Source organism: Pollicipes pollicipes, unplaced genomic scaffold, assembly GCF_011947565.3.
Source record: "Pollicipes pollicipes isolate AB1234 unplaced genomic scaffold, Ppol_2.1 Scaffold_4219;HRSCAF=4965_pilon_pilon_pilon, whole genome shotgun sequence".
Taxonomy (NCBI): domain Eukaryota; kingdom Metazoa; phylum Arthropoda; class Thecostraca; order Pollicipedomorpha; family Pollicipedidae; genus Pollicipes; species Pollicipes pollicipes.
The window spans coordinates 21,293,031-21,314,911 of record NW_023596448.1 but is presented as its reverse complement, the minus strand read 5'-3'; the positions used below and the strand labels follow the sequence as shown (position 1 = coordinate 21,314,911).

Sequence of the window (21,881 nt, the reverse complement as noted above, 5' to 3'; positions counted from 1 at the left end):
ACATTTGGGAAAATCTTCCCTTGACTTTCGGTGCTGCATGCAATGTGTTACAAATCAGAGTTTGCAATTATACAAAAGTGAACTGTATTCAAGTAACTTACATTTGGGACTACAACATATTTCACTGCCAAGAACGCGTGCAAGTATTTTATCTCGCTCTCAGCGCGATGGTTGGCACACGGGTACCTCCTATGAGGTCAATAAGCGATAGCAATAAAAAGTCAGTGACCGACACAACAGATCGGAAGGCCCAAGGTGTTTTCGGGCCCCTCGCCCCCCTCCCGTACCCTCAATCCTGAGCAAATATCTTGCTCCTCCTAGGCCGCCGGCCATCGCCATGACAGACAACGGCGCTGTGCTCTGATGACGTCAGCGCCCAGCCTGCGATTCGTGGAAGTTCGGGCCATTCATTATCACGTACTATGAGACGGGCGAGTATGTGATTGCAAAACTGATGTCCCTCGTAATGTCCAAAAACTTTCCATGTCAAATGGATGCGTCCTCGCCAATGGGGGGGGGGGGGGGGGGGGGGGGGGCGCAGGGACAGTTCGCGCCGTGTTCCACGGTCAAGGCAGCACCGACGTCCAACTGCAGGGTAGCGACCCTGGGGAGCACGTGTGCAACTGATAATGGGTGATGTCAGCAAGAACCTTGAAGCTCGACCTCTGAACAGAAGGAAACCCTGTGCGCCGTACGTGTGGCCGATAACGAGGCGACTGAGATTGACTCAGCACTCATTCCGGCTTGTGCCCCAGCTGAAGCAGCCCGGTCCAGACTGCGCGTATCACGTCTTAGATCCAGTCCCGCATTGTCTCTGAAAGCGAGACCGAATGTCATGAACTGGACCAAACGACGGAATCGCGCTGTACGCTGCAGCCGCCAGCTGTCAGCTGGTACAGCTGGTACCCCGCTGCAGCCGCCAGCTGTCAGCTGGTACAGCTGGTACCCCGCTGCAGCCGCCAGCTGCCAGCGGGTACCGAGACCCTGGCCGCGGGCGTCCGACGCTGCGCCCCTGATCGGGCCAGATCCAGGTGCCGGGTGCCAGATCGCTGTCCCGACCGGATTTCTCCTCCGGTCGGCCGGGGGACAGAGCCGCGGCGAGCGGGCGGCCGGCGCCGGGCCTCCCGTCAGCTGGCTGCGCTGAGCCCGGCGCCGCACGGCGAGCCGGGCCGCCGGGCTGGCGGGCGCTGCCGGCGGCGGCCCTGGCCGCTCACCAGTTTTTCGTGCTTGTTTTGGGCGGCGGGCGGCGGCGCTGCGAGCAGCTCGGGCAGTCGTGAGCGCGGCGGCGGGCGGCCGCGGTGAGCACCTGCCGCGACCTCGGAGCTCCGGCGCAGGGAAGATGGCGGGCAGCAAGCCCGGCGGTGAGTGATCTCCTGGGCGGGGATGCGAGACGCTCGGTGACGGCAGAGTGGCCTCATAGGCTGCGTTGCGAGGCGGTTAGTGAGGGCGATCATTCTGGAAGATGGCGGCAGCGCCAATTGATGCGCCTTCGACTCGTTGAGACCGCCTTGGGTCTCTTCCTGTGGCAGGTACAGCTGGCTGAATGCACAGCTCACCTTCGTCCCGTAGAGCAGATCAACGATCAGCACAGGCCACGCGCGTGCAGTTGCAGGCAGACGATGCATATCGCTAATATACCGCTCGTAGTTTCTATGTTCTGCGCCGACATTCTTTGTGCAACTCCGTTGCCCATCGTCGTGATTGGCAGTTGGGTAAGTCCAGACAGCGGCAGACGGCTCTCGAATGCCGGTATTTAAGATCGATTTTCTGGAATACTGAAAACAGCTGCGACCAAAACATGCATGTGTTTTGCAAGCGAGCACGCCCCACTGCCGCTTGGCGTTTGGTTAGCGTGACGTCATCGGCACGTCACCATTGACCCAAGGCGGAGCAGCAGGGCGGGGTCATGCTTCCACTTCGTATGAATTCCAGCAGTAACCCTATCGGTTATTAGTGAAAAGCCTTGAGTTTTAAACAGGCTGTGGCCCCACTTCTTGAGAGGTTGCCAGGCCCCGTGATGAGTGACGGATATCATTGCTGCAGGGCTGCCAGTCCGGCGATAAATTCCCAAGTTGGAGAATTTCTCAAACCAGTTGAGGACGAGTGAACATGCCAGTTGGCGATCGGTGGTCAAATGAATGTCATCGTTGCATACTGATTAAATATGGCTTGTGGTCTCGCGGTTTTCCTCTTAATATTTCACTAGACAAGAATATGTCGCTGGCTTTGCCTTCAGAGTGCATGCTTGCTGTCTTGCTACCTACTCTGAGCCCACTGTTCAGCACTGGAATTCCAGTTCAACCGATAGCTTTTCTTCCGACTTTTGTACCAGACGGGATTTACGAAGGGGTATTTTTTTTATGCCGCACAGCGCTAGCACACGGTCCCATAGTGTCATGATGACCCTCCCTGGGCAAATGCAAGCTGACCACATGTAATGGTTTGGGCCCCAACAGTTTGCTTTACTCATGTAATTGGGGATTCGAACTCGGTGCTGTGGGACTAGAGCTGAGGTTTCGAACCCGGTGCTGTGGGACTAGAGCTGACGACTCGAACCCGGTGCTGTGGGACTAGAGCTGAGGTTTCGAACCCGGTGCTGTGGGACTAGAGCTGACGACTCGAACCCGGTGCCGTGGGATTAGGGCCGAAGATTTGCAGCATTTTTGGATTGGAATCATAGGGTAGTAGACTCGGATTCGACAGTCGAAAATATGATTCATGCACAGAAACCTCGAGCTCATACAACATGACAGGGAGAACGGGCGTCCCAGTCGGGTGCAGAACCGACATATGCATATTGCATCTGGCTTATCCTAAAGAAATGTATTCATCTCGTCATTTTTTTATTCGGATCAGGTGCATCCGCATTCCATGTGGACATGGGGCTCTTAAGTAACTATGTCAGAATCAACAAAAACCTGCTTGTCAGTTGTAGAGAACGGGAAACACAGATAGAGGGTGAGCCGTGAAGATGAAGTCCATTTAATTGCCCGGCTCAGGGCAGAAGCTGACCCCGACAGTCGGGCAGTGTCAGGGCGGGGAGCTGACTCCGACAGCCCGGCAGTGTCAGCCGGCCGGCTCAGGGCGGGAGCCGACACCGACAGTCGGGCAGCGTCAGGGCGGGGAGCTGACTCCGACAGCCCGGCAGTGTCAAGGACCGCTGTCCGGCGAAGCTGTGCAAGCTTTTTCGGGAATTTTTTTTCAAGGTCACCCAGGCATCTATGACGCTATAATCATTCGTCATTCGCCATGACGTCATTCAGATTTTGCCAACCCAATAGCCATGGAGTGATCAAGGCCACGCAAAATATAATTGTTGAGTCGGTCATATCTGGTGATTGTGAGCGCGATTTCCAGATATAACGGCCGCCCATTGGCTCTCAATTTATGTTGTGAAAGGTACGATGACACCATCAAACAATGCCGCATCGAGGAGCAAATTTGCGAAATAGAGGAATCGTGTTTTCTAGAGCTGTCTTTTCCACTTGAAGGATGCTGATTATGAGTTATGAGTTTGTATTATGAGTATGAGTTATGAGTGAGCTTATTTCATCACACCTGATGTTTACTTTACTATCTTCAAATGTGGAACATTTCCTTTAAACGCCCACATATGCACGTCCCCGCGTACGAAAGCGTACACAGCTGTCATTTTAACAGCCACTGAAGTAAAATAGCTCGAGCGGTTGGCGCTGGTGGCCTCTGGGCTGGTATCGCACCATCACTGTCACTGCTCGCTAACATGTACGCGGCTCTCACGGCTGGAGGTGGAGGAAGTGGCGCTTAAATAGTGAATTCATTATTTTAACACGCTGAAGGCTGAGAATTAAGGTCCAGGATTGCTCAGATGTTTGAGAGACAGGAAAACATTGCTTTGCAGACGCGGGCTCTACGACGTTTATTGCAGAGGTCTAAAAACTTGCTTATTGGGCAACACCAGTTGGGGCCATTCTGTGACGCTGCAAAAACCCCAAGAGTGTGAGTAGCATTGTCAAGAGCAAGTCCAGCATCGTGAGCTGCATCCTGTGAGTTTTCAACACAGGGGCGCGTTGAAAAAAGTTCTCTCTCCTCCCCGCGGGCGTGATCGAGCCGTGCCGTCGAGTGTTTGAGCGAATCCTCACCCAAACGAATTCGGTGCCCGGTTTTCATTTTTCGGAGACAGCAATAACACGATATCACTTCCTACGAGGTCAGTTTAAAACAAATAACATTTAAAAGAGGAAATGGTTATCAAAATTTTTAACAGACCGTTATTGTGTAAATAAGGAAATGAACGGCCCACTTTTGTCACGATGTTGCACACAGCTAGATGAAAAGCGTAAAATATGGCAGTGGACGTCACAATAGTCTCCCGCGAACCTTAGCTCTTGCTCACAACGCGCTCATCCTTAAACCAGATGTGCGTGCGTGCGTGAGGTATGCGCGCCATTGCGCAGCGGGCTTCGTCGGGAGTCGGAGCGCTTGGCGAGGGATATCAGAATGGTAGATAAAAGATCCTGTCCACCCGTGCTTGTTTGTCCATTGATGGGCATGGACAGGATGGATGGATGGTGAAACCAATTGTCGGGAAGGTTAGAAAACCCTCCCAGTAGAGAACAGCTTTTAGGTACTGTGTATGGAATATAACTCAACCATAAACATTCCAAAAGTTAACCTTGAGAGCCTGTTGTCTTGAATGGGCTGTGGAGACAGACTGCGGACCCAAAAAGGAAGCTGGGAGACAGTCCAGTGTACTTTTCGACCTCGTGTTTATTGCATGTTCTGTGTACATGCCTCTCCATTGAAAATATGTATCTTCCCCACCAGCGAGGCCGTGGATCTCCGACGAGGCCATCCATTCCCAATGAACATCTGACTGTGGCGTCTTCCTCCCCCAATGAAGGCCCAGCCGTGCCTCTCCCTGGTGGGGTGCGCATCAGTGCCCCCCCCCCCCCCCCAGCGAGCGTCTGATGCTGCCAGCCCTCTCCGGCGAGCGTGTGTGACTCCGTCTCTCTCGGCAGCCTCGGCGTTGTGGTACGTGCCGGGCTTCATGATGCGGATCCGGGGATGGAAGCTGGCCTACGGCGTGGGCCACTTCCTCAACGACATCTGCGCCACCGTCTGGTTCTCCTATACGCTGCTGTTCTTCCAGCGGGTCCTGTGCTTCCCCAGCAGCCTGGCCGGCATCATCGTCCTCACCGGACAGGTCAGGGGTCACCGATCATAGGTCACCGGTCACAGGTCACTGTTCACAAGCCCCAGGTCACCAGTCACAAGTCCTAGGTCACCGGTCACAAGTCTCAGGTCATCGGTCACAAGTCCCAGGTCACCGGTCACAAGTCCTAGATCACGGGGCACGAGTTCCAGGTCACCGGTCACAAGTCCTAGGTCACCGGTCATAAGTCCATGCTCACCAGTCATATATCTCGGGTCACCGGTCACAAGTCCCAGGTCACCGGTCACAAGTCCCAGGTCACCGGTCATAAGTCCATGCTCACCAGTCATATATCTCGGGTCACCGGTCACAAGTCCCAGGTCACCGGTCACAAGTCCCAGGTCACCGGTCATAAGTCCATGCTCACCAGTCATATATCTCGGGTCACCGGTCACAAGTCTTAGGTCACCGATCACTAGTCACAGGTCACCAGTCACAGGCCATAAGTTACAGGTTACAGGCCGCCGACCACGGGTCACGGGTCACCGGCCATCGGTGGCGTCGCGGTGAGGTGGGGTCCGTAGGCTGAGGGAGCGCGTGACGCTCATCATCGTCATCAATCATCATCGACACTCACGTGAACGAGTCTTTACCAGACGTTCACTGGCTGTTGACATTGGCTGTACGCCGCAGGCCGGCTTGCCCATTGGAACTGGGTGGTGATGATTGAGTTTTCAGGCTCGCCGACTGCGGTGGTCCGTTTTCGTGATATAAGCAGGCGCGTGGTTAAGCTAGTGTTTCTTCAGCATTATGTTTTTGGAGTTGTCCTGGCAATGATCGCTCCTCCAATGTGGTGCTGTATGTGGTACTGCAGGCGCTGTCCTGTGGTGTATCCTGTGTCACCCGTCTGTGCGCGTACCTGGCCCGACCGACCCGCGTACCCTGTTTGACCGTTTGACCGTTCCCTGTATGCCGTCCGACCCACCTGCATGTCATGTCCCACCCAGCTGTGTGTCCGGTCTGAATCGTCGATCCGCCTGAGCCGTCTGACCTGCCTGACCCTCGACCCGTGAGAGAGTGAGGGGGAAAGAGCGAGGGACAGAGAGGGGGGAGAGAGAGAGGGTGAAAGAGAGAGAGAGAGGGGGTGAGAATGAGAGAGAGAGAGAGAGCAAGAGAGAGAGAGAGAGAGAGAGAGAGAGAGAGACAGAGAGAGAGAGACGGTATTTTTAAAATACATGGTATATTTTTTTGGAAACCGCCTGACCCGCGCCCGCGTCCGCTGCGCCGCAGGTGGCCGACGGCATCTCCACGGTGTTTGTGGGGCTCATGGCCGACAAGGAGATTCAGTGGGCCATCTGCAGATACGGAAAACGGAAAGTCTGGCACATTATCGGTACGTGACCGCCCCGCTGCGCTCCTGGGAATGATCGGCTCTTGTCTCGGTGCCACGCACACGCACGCGCGCGCGTTATCGGCGGGTATTGGAGAATGCTGGTGCGCGGATTCGGGCCTAGTGTTGTGACAACTCGGGCTGTTATGAAATGCTGGGTGTGATATGCGTGTGCCATGGCGTATGACGTCTCTTATTTACCTACGTGGTGGCGTCTCGTTAATCTGGCCAAGCAGGAATAAATTCCGCCCACGAAGTACAGCAGTGTACCTGCCGTAGAGATAATGACCAAAGGCATATGTTGGACAGCTTGGATCTCTGCATCCTAATCAGAGATCTAAGCACCGGCCTGGGTCGGATTCACTGACAGGGGGCGGTCCAACTTTATGTTGGTAGAACCAGGTTTTCCTATGTGGCTCGTTGCGCATAAGTTGGATACCATTGCGCCGACAAAAGCACTTAGAGGCCTTTCGCAATGTTCAGAGCGTCTTCTGTGTAATACTCGACACCCGGTGTTGCCCGATGGTACCCGGATGGTTGTATGAAGGGGGTCTCACGTGCGCCTACTACAGCTGATTGTGTCCACCGACTCCTCCAGGTACCGTGTGCGTCATCTGCACCTTTCCCCTCATCTTCAACAAGTGCATGGGCTGCGACGACTCGCCCAAGCTGGTGCAGCTGTGGTACTTCGTGGCGTTCGTGGTGGTGTTCCAGTTCGGCTGGGCGTCTGTGCAGATCTCGCATCTCTCGCTTATTCCATCGCTCACGACCAACCAGCGCGAGCGGACCGAGCTCAACGCGCTGAGGTAAGAGGGGCGACCTGGCGCCCCCCCCCCCCTGCCACACCTCTGACTCCCTGTGGCGGCCGCTTGGTGGGGCTGAACGACCTGAGCACACTGTCATGTGACATTTTTAGTGTTCTAGGCCGTTCTCAATGTGAAAAAGTCCATTTAAGCCAAATCATTCGCCCAGAATTAGGATAGTGCCTGTCAACCACATCCACAGTACAGTGTGTGTTTACTACAAAACCGTGTCCAAACACGGCCGTCATGGCTGCCTTGCGTGCCAGACTCGCAGCCCACGCACCAAATATCCCAGAAAGCACACGCTGCATCTCCAGGAGCGTAGCCACAACCGGGTCGGGCCGCGGCGGTCGCTCTCCGCACTGTGCGTCGGGCAGTTCTTCGACAGACTCGGAGGACGCTCGGCGGGCCCCACTACGCCCCGGCAGTCCCGCCAGGCTGGTCACTGGCATGAGCCAAGCGCTCCGCTCAACGTTGCAAGTCACTCGGTTATGCCATGCCCACCGTCTGCAATTTTTATCTCAGTTGGGCCAAGTGGAATCCTGATTGTCCAATTCACACCCTTGTCGTAGGAAATCCCGGGCAAACCTACCGTGACTTGCTCGAGATACGGGTGCGTGTGTCACACAGGAGGGCATATCACCGCATATCATCACCCACCCCAGGGCATCGAGTGCTATGTGGCCTCACCCTTTTAATCCACCGCGTGCATGCGTCCTTGAACCGACAAAAAAACGCCGGCGAGTGGCCAGGAGTCCACCTCAAACACCATGACACTGAGAAGCTGCCCTTGCACGGTGTTGCGCAATAGGAGGGGCCTCGGCATTGGCGGCCAATCCGCGGTCTCCGTTCCGGCCGGGGCGCTCTGCCGGACCGGAGCCGCCTCGGTGGCGCCCTGTCAGACCAGAGCCACCTTGGTGGCGCCCTGTCGGATCGGAGCCGCCTTGGTGGCGCCCTATCGGACAGGAGCCGCCTCGGTGGCGCCCTGTTTGGTACTGGAGCCGCCTTGGTGGCGCCCTGTCGGACAGGAGCCGCCTCGGTGGCGCTCTGTTTGGTACTGGAGCCCCCTCGGTGGCTCTGCCGGACCGGAGCCACCTTGGTGGCGCCCTGTCGGACCGGAGCCGCCTCGGTGGCGCCCTGTCGGACCAGAGTCGCCTTGGTGGCGCCCTGTCGGACCGGAGCCGCTTCGGTGACGCCCTGCCGGACCGGAGCCACCTTGGTGGCGCTCTGCCGAACCAAAGTCACCTTGGTGGGGCCCTGTCGGACCGGAGCCACCTTGGTGGCGCTCTGCCGGATCGGAGCCGCCTCGGTGACGCCCCGTCGGACCGGAGCCGCCTCGGTGGCGCAATGTTGGACTGGAGCCGCCTCGGTGGCATTCGGAGCAGCCGGCTGTTATTCCATATGATTGCGGAAAGCAGTACAGCACCTGCGCGGCACGACTGGCACCGTCGTCGTGCAGGGCTGGGAAGCAGGACTAGCGGCAGGGAGGCGGTTCCTTCCAAGCGGTGTCCTGGCCCCTCCGGCGCAATCTATCCGAGAGGTCCCAACGCTAGTGCGCACGGCGCTCCCGCACGTCCTCAGATAATCGAGAGCAGGCGGAAATTTAATCAAAGTTATATTTGATGACAAAATGGATAGGAATGAGTTACCATTGATAATTGAATTGACAGGGATATTTGCAGCGGTGGGACCGCCCGGCTGCGGCGTCCACCGGCCGGCCGGTGTCCGTGTACGGGCGCGCACGTCTGCGAGGACTCCCTCTGGTGGGCTGCCTGGGCTCAGCTGACCGCTCTGTCGGCGCGGACAGCTGACTGTGCGGGGCTTGGTCCGGGCCCGGGCTGGGGCCCTTGTAGGCGCGGTCTGCAGCTGATGTTTTGACCGATGGAGGCTGACGTGTGACCTGGTCTGTGAGACACCTCCCCTCGAGGCTCGTGCGCGGTTTGATGCACTGTATGTGCCTAGTCGGTGTTCCTCGTGAGGGTGGCTGTGTACGTGAGGTACATTTTGCGTGAGGCTTGGTCTTTGCCTTCCCCCGACAGGAGGCTCATACCTCTGCTGACCGTAGGTTCGTCCCCTCTCCGTTCCTCGTGTCGCCCCCTCTCCGCGTCTTCCGCCGCCTAGCCTGACCTCCTGACCTCCCAACTTCCTCACCGCGCCGCAGGTACGGGTTCACGGTCACGGCCAACATCCTGGTGTACATCGTGGCCTGGGTAGTGCTCGGCACAGTGGCCGCGGACGACAGCGGCGGCGACGGTCCCAACAGCACCGGCAATGGCACCGCCTCCGCCAACGCCAGCTCGAAGGCCGGCAACAGCACCACCAGCTCCGGCATCGGGCCGAGCGACGCGCCCCATTTCAAGGTGAGCTCGCCCGCAGACGAGGACACTGGCTGGCTGAACGTCCTGCCTCGCCGAGGACGGGAGAGACTGTGTGTGCGTGCGAGCGTACGTCCGTGCGTGCGTGCGTGCGTCCGTGCGTCCGTGCGTGCGTGCGTGCGTGCGTGCGTGCATGCGTGCGTGGTGTCCTGCCGGCCGGTACGGTCAGTCACTGCGGCCGTAATTGCGCCAAAATGGTCGCGTATGCCACTGTGCCCCGAAACGCTAAACACAGATGACGGTCACTCCCACTGAGCTAGAGAAATACGATCTCATACCTCGTCCTCGTCCCTGCGGCTGACAGGAAGTATCGTATTGTGTAAACGTTTGATGTGATCGCGATCAAAATATGAACTGATGGCTACGACCGTTTCTGAACAAAATGGTAAGACGCTCGGAAAATATCCAAAAACAAGGCTCCAGAAAATTCCTCAATAAGGCTGTCCTCAGGAGATGGACGAGTTGTAATCGGCTGTGAGTAAGTGTCGTGTTTTGCATAAGAAAAGCCAGACAGGACGCCCGTTTGTGCTTCTGCTGTGACACGATCATGCCTCTCTTTCCTTCAGCCGTGCGAAAGGCAAATAAATCATGGCAATGATGGCGCCCCTGGGCCCCCACTTCTGCCTGTCCGGCTCGCATCGGCGGCTCTCGAGCCGGGTGCTCGAGCGTTATCTGCGGAGCGCGGCGCGTCCGCCCCGCTCCCGGACCGAGAGCATGGCAGATTGGGCAGCCGTGACCCTGGCCAGTGAGGGCACCCGCGGAAGGCTTCAGGCGCTGCTGAGGGGCGTCGAGGGGAGGCCGCTGTCGGTGGTTGTCGCACTTCGTTCGTCGTTCGTCGTTCGTCGTTCTTCGTCGTTCCAGCTGGTAGACGCATGATAATTACCGGTAGTTGTTGTTGGTGCTGTGCCTAACGCGTGATAATTACCGGTAGTTGTTGTTGGTGCTGTGCCTAACGCATGATAATTACCGGTAGTTGTTGTTGGTGCTGTGCCTAACGCATGATAATTACCGGTAGTTGTTGTTGGTGCTGTGCCTAACGCATGATAATTACCGGTAGTTGTTGTTGGTGCTGTGCCTAACGCAGGATTGTCAGTGTCAGGACTATCAACCTGAGAAGATCGAATTCACTTCCCATCCACGACGAGGAGTCGCTTTCTTACGTCTTCTCGTAGACGGTATAAAAATCAAAATATTGTTAATGTTCTTCAATCCAGTGCTACTGGGTGAATGCCACCGGTTGCTCTCCAGAAATGGGCGTCCATTTTAAAAACGTCACGTCGTGAGTGGAGAGGGAAGCATTTGGCCGTTTGACATACCAGCATAGATAAAAGTTTCAGTTTTGTGTGAGACGTTTGCCTTCTGTGTGCGTCATGACGTCACTTGCAATGGTGTCGAATCGAGATGGGCCGATGAGATGGAGCCGGTTTCCACTTCATCATACACCCCTGGAATCCTTGCTGCTGGCAAGCCATTGCCCAACAGTCTCTGCCTAGTCCTAAGTGCACATAGGTGCGGCTGGGGCTGGCGAGGTGTCATGAGGCTGACGCTGTCCGAAACTAACGACGGTGAGCAGCTACTGTCAACGGACAGCGGTAGACACGCTCTCTTTGGACCCCAAGAGGACTTCAAGACGACTGTTGCCCCCGGGCGGCGCTGCCAGTGTTCGATGCCGCTTTTCGATGATTGTTGGAAGTTTTAAACTCTGTACCTGCGTTTTGAGCCGCGCCTGGCACAACAATACTTCGAGGCGGTGACAAACTACACATTTCCGCCCTTCGCGCCTGACTGGTTGCCTGCCAACCTACTGGGTGGGGCCGCGGGTGCCCCCCCCCCCCCCCCCCCCCCAGGCTGAGTGCTGAGATGAGTGTGTCTGCCTGACTAAGAGGACCGAACAAGTAAGCTCTTTGTATCAGTCCATGATATCGTGTTCGAGCGCCACGGCATTTGTCCTTCGTAACAGATTATTATGTCGCCGACTGAGGCGCGCCGGATGTGCCTCATGGCGTCATACCCGACGTAATCTGTTACGTAAGGTGGACCCAGCTAGCGCGTGCGAGCGCGCTGGGTCAGGGTGCAGGCAGACACCGACAGTAAGCCACCATAAGCCGCTATGGGCCGTAAAAGCCGCTCGCTCCCCTGAGTCAGGTGGCTGAAAAGGACGCTTGTCTGGAAGCTACACATATGTAGAGTGTGGGGAGCGGTATGAGTTGTAGTTTTTTGAAACGTGTGTTGTACATTGCAGCGTTATGTTTTTGAAAAGACAATTTCGGTAGAGCATTACAATTGTCGGTACACAATGTATCAATACAAGTGTAAAAGGCACTTGTAATCATCGTGGAATGAATGGGCCATTTGAAACCAGTAGTTCACGGAGAAGGCAATAGTGTCTCTCTAGTTATTACAGCCGTGTGAACAGAACTGTAGTTAATGTTCGCGTCATCGTCTCTTGACTATGTCACAGCGCACTTACATCATCCCACCGGCAACCGCGGCCGATAACGACGCGCGTGTGTTTGATCAGGATATATCTTGTGCGGTTGTGTGGTCAGGTTAGATCTCTAAACCGCAGCGTGTTCAGATTCCGCATTTTACAGCCCGCGGGTTGTGTTAGGGAGGGGATGGGGTTTGAATGTGACTGATTCACCCGGTTCGTCCGGTGACGCAGCCCGCCCTGTGGTGGGTGTTGGAGTGCGAAGTTGCACGGCCCGGTCTCGAGATCATCTACGGGTCAGCACCCACTGCCAGGTCACTCCCATGCTCCGTGATCCAGTGCTCCCCGGAGTGTGACGTCCCAGAAGATGTTGCACTTGAAGATGATGTATGATGTATGAAGATGATGTATGCGATACTCGCCCCCATTGTCCATTCCGCTGGGCGAGGCGGCAGTGTCGCTGCCGAGCATGGCCCCACACCGTGACCGTGCCGCCGCCCTGCTGACGCCGCCTCTCCGCCGCCAGCTGATCGTGCTGTCGACGATGGGGGTGGGCGTGGTGACGTCGCTGCTCTTCCACATCTTCACCAAGGAGCCGGCGTCGCCGGCGCTGGAGCCGGCGCCGACAGCGGGCGCCGGCTCCCTGGAGCCCCACCAGCGGCCCCACCCGTCCACCATCCGCGAGTGGCTGAGACGCACCGAGTTCTGGATGCTCAGCATCGTGTACATGAGCGTCCGGCTCTACGTGAACCTGTCCATGGTGAGTCGGCCTCGGTGCCATGGGCATCGGGCAGGGCGGCTAACTGGTGCGGGGGCTGCCCTCCCCCCCACCGACAGCATCGGCAGGCTAAAAGATATGAATATCGTATTGGGGAGGGCAGGTGTTATTTTACGGTTAGTTGTGCGTTGCCAGGATGGAAGCTAAAATCGCATTCCCGCTGTTCGTGAAAAAAAATAGAATAGGTGTGTAAAATTTTGGGATCTGACGTTCGTACGGACTGATTCATTGTTCGGACTGATCGTCTTCATCCTCGTCAGTCTTGACTGTCCTCGTCCTCCTCATTGGTGTTACTCAGCTTTGTCGTCCTCGTCATGTTCTCATTTATTTTCGTCCCCGGCGTTGGTGTAACTGTTCACACGGCGTTTGCGTTGTGCGACGTGTGAACAAAACCATCAGCGACGAGTACAATCGCCTGAGCCCGTGTTTCATCTGCACGCGACAGAAGTTCGGTCGCCCCCGTCTCTGAAGTGATGACTCGACATTGGTGGAGGACGAGGGTTTCGCTGTGTACCTAAGATGTGTTGTGTACCCTTTGAAGTGGCCAAGACTGGGTGGGTTATCCTGCAGTGGCTATCCTGTGTAGTACCTGGCCGACAGGGCTAGGGGTGCAGTCAAACACAATGGGAACCTTGCGGCGGGCAATTCGGATGTAGCCTTTCTCCGTTCTCCTGCCGATTGAGGTGGTCGTGCTTCTTTGAGCAGCATATAATATAACATAACATATAACATAATAAAACAGCATACAACATAACATATATATATATATATATATATATATATATATATATATATATATATATACCACAAAGCATCCACCTCTATGCCAACCAGAGGTCAGTTTTTTGCCCAAAACACTTTTTTGAGGTTGTCACTTTGGACGTCCCGGGAGTTAAATCACTGTAGGTCCTACGCAATGTTTCACGGTCGTTGTTGGATAGCGGAGCTACAAGTGTAGCATCACTGATTATTACCTCAGGTAAGTGCTTTGTTTTTGGAAGAGCGAACCTTTGTCGGGCAAAGCTCTGCACCTACATTGACGACCGCGTTGTTCTCCACCAGATGCATAACCCTGTGCTGTTTTCCACCAGACATACATAACTCTGTATCTGCACGACTACCTGAAGGCCCCGAAAACGTCGGTGGCTATCTTCCCGCTGATCATGTACATCGGCGGCTTCTTCGGTTCCGTGGGCATCAAGCTGCTGAACCACCAGCTGGGCAGACGGGTGAGACAGGCTCCCCTCAGCCCCTGGACCCCTTTTCAGCCTGCTTTAGCTCCATCCCCACCAGCTCCCCTCAGCCCCTGGGTCTCCTTCAACCCACAGCCACTCCACCCGCCAGCTCCCCTCAACCCCCTCGGCCCCCTCAACCCTCCTCGGGCCCCCTACCCCCATCTCCTTTCAGCTTTCGTAGCCCTCTTCAGTCCCCCCACTCCAGCGGTGTCTGTCAGGCAGGTGCGGGATGTCTGCTGAGAATATTTCACGATAGCATGGCGTTGCTCGTGGTTTTGTTACCCTTTGGGCCGTTTTGGGTCTACGTGGAAGCCGGCGATGGCGTTGCTTTGTTCGTGGCGTTGGCATGCTCTCTAGTGAATCATTTTTGATGTCTTTATTTGCTTTCATCATTTTTGACGTGTTGTTTTGATCTCATCATCGTTGACGCGCTGTTTTGTATGGATTGGCCGCGAGCGTAGCGTAACCAGGGGCTAAAAAATCGTTGACTTACGCGGTGCGTGTGGAGGTTATATTGTCAAGGATACTCAGGGTCCGTTAAAGCTGTCGAGCTTTCAGCGGCGGCACCAGCTACCCCTCAGCCGATGTCAGTCCCCCCCCCCACGTCTTGCTCCACCTCCCTTATCCTTCACCCTCCTCCAACCCCGTTCGCACCTGTCCTCCGGCAGCCCCCTGCCCACATCAGTAACCTCCTTGCAGCTTCTCCGCGCCCGCGTCAGCTATGTCTGCAGTCTGCAGTCTTCTCTGCAGTCTCCCTCTGTGCGCACCTATCTCTCTGCGTCCCTCCCACCTCGCTTCGTCTGGCTCCAGCCTCACCGCTCGGCCGCCGTCGCCGGCAGATATCACTCGGCATCGGCGCCGTGCTGGGCATCATCGCCTGCGCCGGCATCTTCTTCGGCTCGGGCAGCGTATTCGAGCAGTACGTGGTGTACGGCATCGCCGTCATCCTCGGCATGGGCGGGCAGCATCATGCTGGTGACGACGCTCGCCGCCACGTCGGACATCATCGGCACCAGCGTCAAGGGCGCCTTCGTCTACGGCGCGCTCAGCTTTTCCGACAAGCTCTCCAACGGCTTGGTGGTCGAGATCATTCAGAACATCATGTCTTGCACGGCGTGAGTGGACATTGGTGTTAACCGTTTCCGTTGCCGTCACTTGCTTCCTGTCCGTCCCTTGCATCTGACTGCCGGCGCGTTAGTTCGGCTGGTAACCTACCTGTGCTTGCCTGATCACCTATGACTGTCCCTGTGCCTCATTAGGTATAGTGTCAAGCAAGCTTTTGTCACCCGCGCACAATAAGCAACATGCAATGGTATGTGCGTTCTTCCGTCCCGGTACTCTGGTGTGTATTTCGCTGCTTGTGTGTCCCTGTGTCCCATTTCCTCCTCGTGCGGGCCATTTCCTGCATTTCCGAGTATGTTCCCTGCTTAATACGATATACTTCCTTGTGCCTAGTCCTGCTTTGCCTGTGATTATTTTGTATAGCCTTCTCCTCCGTCTCCACTGAGCCACGTGTCGCCGCGCGTCTCTGTATGCTGTCCCCCTCCCTCCCCCCCCCCCCCCCCCAGTTGGCGGATCCGTGCAGACACATGCTCTGACCCGTGCTGACCTCATGTTGACCGCGTGATGACCGCGCGCTAAGTCGTCCCTGGCCTCATGCCACGTCATATCGGCCCCGTGTGGACCCAATGCTAATCTCACACCAACCCCGTGCTGACCCCGTGCTGACCCCGTGTTGACCCCACACTGACCCTGGGTTGACCCCGCGCTGACCCGTCTCTTTGAACCCACACCGACTCCCTGCTGCCGGCAGTGAGAACGAGGATGCGTGCGGCGAGCTGTACAAGTACGTGCTGGTGGTGATGTGCGGCGGCACCTCCGTCCTCGTGCTGCTCATCATCGTCTTCTACCGCTCGACGGCGCTCTGGCACCCGCGCGAAGGTAAGCGTTCGGCCTCGCCCGAGCGGAGGACGGGCAACGGTCGCCCGCCCGAGCGAGGCATACCGTCCAGCCTTCCCGGGTCCGCGCTGGGGTGGTCAGTGTTGAGAACGTCCGCGTCTGTCTGCGCATGCGCCGTCTGGTAGCTACCGTTCGTGGCCGTGGTAGTGCATTAGGCCGGGTCGTCAAAGCATATTTTCAAAAGTCTGGCAGGAACTGAGTTCTGACTCGATGAGGTAGCCTTGAAAAAGAATTTAAAGCTTTGATGCCCCTGAAGTTTCGCTGTGATGTCCGTTCAGATTCAAAATAACTTTTTCTTTCCATTTTTGTATTTTGTCTTAAAGTGGTGCCTTTCGTTTCCAGCGTTACAGCCGCACATTAAAACCAGCTTGCGTATGACTCAATATATTTACAATTTTATCATTCAGAACCACACAGATATGCTCTGACATGGATACGCCATGTTAACCTATGTGAGAGCCGCGTGTATACTTTTCAATGCTTATAATGCAGTGATATACCTGAATATACTTTATACTGATATGCAGTAAATTAAGTTGTTTCACAACATTGTTTCCCTGGCATCAACCTGTAATGTGCAGGGTGTATATATATATATATATATATATATATATATATATATATATATATATATATATATATATATATATACTCGTTGTGAGTGGTATAATGGGTGCAGTGGGTCTAAAATTATCATTACCAATCAACAATACCTTATACCTCCGGTGAAAAAGGTATGATTCGGTCAGGTCAGTTCAAAACAACGTTACAAACTGTCGGCCGTGGTGGATATTTGACCCCGGCCCCGTTTCGTGGTGATGCGCGCGGCTTCGGGGATGCAGGTCACTTGTGAGCCTGCCAGTTTGTGCTGCGAGCTGCCGTGATACCACTTAAAGCCTGGGTTGTCGGAAATGGCGGCACTGAGACGCCAGGAAATCATACGCCGCAAGCGATTCGGGATTTGGAGCCCATCCCATGTTTCCACACATGATAATGCATGACCGTATCCTGCTGCGGGCTCGTAATACATGTCATGAGCTCATTCAATTCAATCTCCAGGCCATCCCAGGATGCGCCAATTGTTTGCAACATCCACTGACTCCGTGCAGGGTGTAGAGTGTAGACATCTCACGCCCGATGACTCCATGTTTCTTTGTGGATTTCCATGTTTAAAGCTCACTGAGTTGCGAGCAGCGTCTGCAAGACGTGCGTATCTGGTCAACCTGGTTACCCGCAGGTTCTTATGTCGACCAGATACGCGCGGTATGTAGATGAAGTTCACAACCTAGTTGCCTTTTGTGAGCTTCATGTTTCCGCCTTGTCGGCTTTGTTGGGCCTCTGTGTTTTGTGTTTGTGTGTGTCTGCCACCTCTACCAGCATTAAGCGCGCGCGTTGTCTCCTTGATGTCGGTCTCCTTCCCCTGCCATGCGCGCGACCTCAGAATGACAGACCCATGGACGCCCAGCCGACTACCCGCGGACACCGGTACCTGAGAGGTCAACCATCCTTATGACATGTCCCGTTCCTTGTGCCGGGTCGTTACTCGTGTGCTGTTCCTTGTCCCGGGTCGTTACCCGTTTCCCGTCGCTTGTCCCGTGTCGTCGCCCGTATGCTGTTCCCTGTCCCGTGTCGCGACGCTTAGCTTCCGTGGCGTCTGTGGGTCGGGCGCGTGTCGGTGGGTGACCGGGCCGGCTGTCCCTCCCGCTAGATGACCCGCTGTTCGGCGGCGGCGGCGACGACGACCGGCCGGCCTCCGAGCGGACGCGCCTCCTCGACAGCAGCAGCGGGTCCAGCAGCCCCTCCTCGCTGGTCTGCTGACCGCCGGCCGGCCGTTGGGTGTCTGCTGGGTCGCCGGGCGCCACCGCACGTAGAGCTCGTGCCGGGCCGCGCCCAGCGCCGCTGTGTCGGCGGCGCCGCCTCGCTGACCGAGGCGCGAGCTGGGGCTTCCCGGTGTGGTGTGACGCCTGAACTCGGTCCCGCTGAGCCGACTGGCCTCGGCCGGCGACTCGCTTCCCCACGGCAGGGCCGCTGCCGGCGCGCTGTGAGGGAGGCCCGTAAACTGTGATAACCTCGTCTTGTCCGGGTGCTACATTCCACAGACCGATTCGTCTGCGTAGCTATGTGCCAGGAGTGGTGGATGGTGCCTGTACTTCCTAGCAGTGTGAATGGTGCCCGCCCTGTCGGTGTGGGTGGGCTGGAGCCGAACCGTTGTGTCGCGCTCGGTCGCTGTCGTCCGTCCCCGCAGAAGTGCGCCTTGCCGACCCTCACACCTACGTGGGCGCCGCATCCCCGAGCCGGCCGCCAGGCAGCCGGGTATATGTTTATCCAGACTGTCGGGCCGGTTTTGTTCCCGGCTGACCATGAACCCTTAAGTCACTGTACCCTCGCAGGCGTCACCTCGGGCACATTGTAACGGTGACGCCCTATTGTGTCGCCGATGGTGTTTTACCGCGCTCACCCTGCGTGTTTTACATTGACGCGGGCGCTGGCATGTTCCACGTGTTGTTGCCGTCTAAGTGCGTTTGGCTTTGTGTGCGGCAGGCTCGACTTTTGAATATCTGGTGTTTTTCATGTGATGACTTCTGATGCTTCCCATTAGAGGACGCGCTTTATAATGGCGTCAGAGGCGTGCCTGCCCGGTGTTAGTGGTTATTCGCCAACGGTAATGTATGGTCATGCCCAGTCACGATAGAGACCTGACGTTTGAGTTCATATAACACGGAATACATGGAATTTATGCGTCTGAGGTATTGTGAACGGCGCCCAACGACTGAGTTGTGGGTAGCACGCGTTAAATGTGCGAAGCTCGCCGCATTATGCACGTGAATATGAACCACAACGTCACGGTTAACTGGTCGTGTCATAAGACATTCGTGCCAAATTTTTGGCATAGGACGGGAATCGCAATATGTGTCTGATCGCCAGAGAGAAAACTCGGGGTAGACATAGAGAACCCGTCCTTTGAAAACCGAATCTGATCGCGGGGTAGACTGACGGCAGCGCTGTCATCAAGATATGTCTGTTATAAAGATAACGTCTGCCTCGCTTGTGGCAGCGCTGTGTGGGGGCCAGCTTCCTACTGGTGGCGGCTCCTGGCTGGGCTGCGCGGCCGCTGTGTGTCCTGTGTGTCTGTGTGTGCTCTCTGCATGTGTGTGCGCGCACGCTGTGCTATCTCTGAAGTGGGGTGGCTCGGCGGCCGGGGTGCCAAGGCCGGCGGATGCCCCGGCTGTCGGCGGCGCGCGGCGTTAGTGGCGCCCATCTGGCGCCTCCCCGGGAGTTGAGCTCAGACGTATCAGTCTCGATGACCTCATGGCGTTGGGCCCCAAGCACTGTTTTTTCAGCTTTGTTTTTTAATCCGCTTAGATTGGTGTTGTGCGATATCTGTGACCCTGGGGAACGTTTTCTTCGACGGACCACTTCACTCACATTGGTCAGTGCAGACCCACAAGTGGCTTTGGTTTTGTCGTTCGCGTTATCAAAACTGCGCACATCGCTAGTCTGTTTGATTCATTGTCCGCGCAGAGCATAAAGTATTAGTCATCACAGCGTGTCATGCATGTTTGTTCGTCCTGTGATTACAGCGATTACTTCTACGACGCATCAAACTGGGGCCCGGACACCTGTTCAGCAAAGTAATTGCTTGAAATCGGGTTTGCCTGGGTTTCTCGCTTGGGGTTTTAGCTAAGTCGACAAGTAACCGAATACGAGTATGCCGTGCCCCGATTCCATGCTTCTGGAGTGAGTCGTGTTTGCTAAACATTCCCCAAGCATTTGCCCTCGTGCTAACCACACCCAGGCACCTATTTCCTGTTAGTCCTGTCCCTCCCCTTTCCAGTGGTGCCACGTGCCTCGAGGTGTCACGAGGTTACGCCACCTTCAGCAGTGTTTTGTGTTTCAAAGAAACTCCCAACAGTGGGATCCTGCTAACAGCATCCCACCACGACAGTTGTGATACTGACTGCATGTTAACCCCCTTGTTCTGCTGACCACACCTCAACCACCCGTGTTCTACTGACGACACCTCTACCATCCGTGTTCTGCTGATGACACCTCAACCCCCGTGTTCTGCTGACCACACCTTAACCACGCGTGTTCTGCTTACATGCCCTAACCGTCCGTGTTCTGCTGACCTCACCTTAACCACCCGTGTCCTGCTGACCACACCTCAACCACGCGTGTTCAGACCACGCGTGTTCTGCTTACATTCCCTAACCGCCCGTGTTCTGCTGACCACACCTTAACCAACCGTGATCTGCTGACCTTACCTGAACCCCCATGTTCTGCTGATCACGCTTTAACCCCCGTGTTCTGCCGACTACACCTTAACCCCCGTATTCTGCTGACCACAGACCACACACAGGCCTGACAGTCCAGCATTGCAGTCCCAGCAGCAGAACCCCGTGTTCTGCTGGCGACGCTCTAACCGCCTGTGTTCTACTGACCACACCTTAACCCTCGTGTTCTGCTGACCACACTTTAACTGCTGATCACACCTTAACCCCCCGTGTTCTGCTAACCACGCCTTAAACCCGTGTTCTGCTAACCACACCTTAGCCCCCGTATTCTGCTGACCACACCTTAACCCCCACGTTCTGCTGACCACGCTCTAACCGCCTGTGTTCTGCTAACCACACCCTAACCCCGTGTTTTGCTGACCACACCATAACCCTCCGCGTTCTGCTGGTCACAGATCACACACAGGCCTGACAGTCCCAGCATTGGTTTCCGGCTCTCCCCAACCCGCCAGCCGTGTTTTGCTTACGTCACCTGCAGCAATGATACTCTGCCGATATCACAGCAGAATTGATGTCCTGCTTACTGCACAAGGTGCCGGTAGTGTTCGCTGTCAACTACACAGTAGCAGAGCTCTGCTAATCTTACCCACGGTCATTACCTCGCCATCCCGCTGTCACCGGTATCCCGCTGCCCATACATAATCCGCAAGTCGCGGTGCGCCCCGCCGCACCCCTCACCCAGCTCGGCCCCACGCGATCACCCGCACCGTTAGGCGGTTGACACACCACGTGACCGCCGTGTGACCGGCCGCGTGGGTCGCAGGTGGGAAGAACAAGCGCGGAGCCCTGCCCGACACCAGCAGCCGGCTCTCGCTGACCGAGAAGTGGGAGAGCGCCGGCAGCAGGCGGGTGTCCGCCGTCAGTCGGCGGCGCGCCTCCTCCATCCCCGAGGGCGTGCTCTTCGACGGCCCTCTGCCCGCGCTCGACTTGCACTCGCTGCACGAGGACGAGGGGGAGGCCACAGCCGCGCCTGACTGCACGCAACACATGTGAGGGCCGCGCGCCGGGCTGCGCGGCAGGGACGGCGGCGCCGCTGTCGGCGCGGCGGGAGGTGGACAGTGGCGGTGGAGAGCAGCGCGTGGACTGTTTGTGGGGAGCGGGGTCCATGAGGAAGCGTGCACATGCCGAGCGCTGGCCTCAGCAGTGCGGCGTCGGGGTGCCCAGTGCCTGTGGGCTGGTCCCAGCTGAGTGCTCTGAGCGCTGGCTCAGTCGGCGGCGATGCCGCGTGCTACCTCAGCGCCCCGATGCTCGTCCCAGCGACCGCGCGCCCGCGCGCACCCGGACCGTGGTGCGCGCGGCCCGGGCGCGCGAGGTGCGCGCGGCCCGGGCGCGCGAGGTGCGCGAGCGGCGCCGCTGCCGGCGATGCGCGGCGCCGTCCGGTCGGACGGCCGCAGGGCCCCACAGCCGGGACTTCCGCCACTCGACGCGTGTCGGCTGCGCCAAGAGTGCTGTCAACATGGTGCGCGCATTGCGTCGGCTGG

At 56.6% G+C, this 21,881-nt stretch overlaps 1 protein-coding gene across 1 annotated transcript; it reads left to right on the top strand.

Annotated features, from left to right (window-relative positions):
• Nucleotides 1-1,284: 1,284 nt before the first annotated feature.
• Nucleotides 1,285-21,674, top strand: LOC119095369 (major facilitator superfamily domain-containing protein 12-like). The gene is given in 11 exon segments (XM_037218213.1): nt 1,285-1,361; nt 5,001-5,185; nt 6,425-6,527; nt 7,123-7,330; nt 9,489-9,687; nt 12,660-12,893; nt 14,003-14,140; nt 14,986-15,105; nt 15,107-15,261; nt 15,960-16,087; nt 21,164-21,674. Coding segments are annotated over 11 exon segments (1,722 nt in total). The 5' UTR covers nt 1,285-1,339; the 3' UTR covers nt 21,394-21,674.
• The last annotated feature ends 207 nt before the right edge of the window (nt 21,675-21,881 follow it).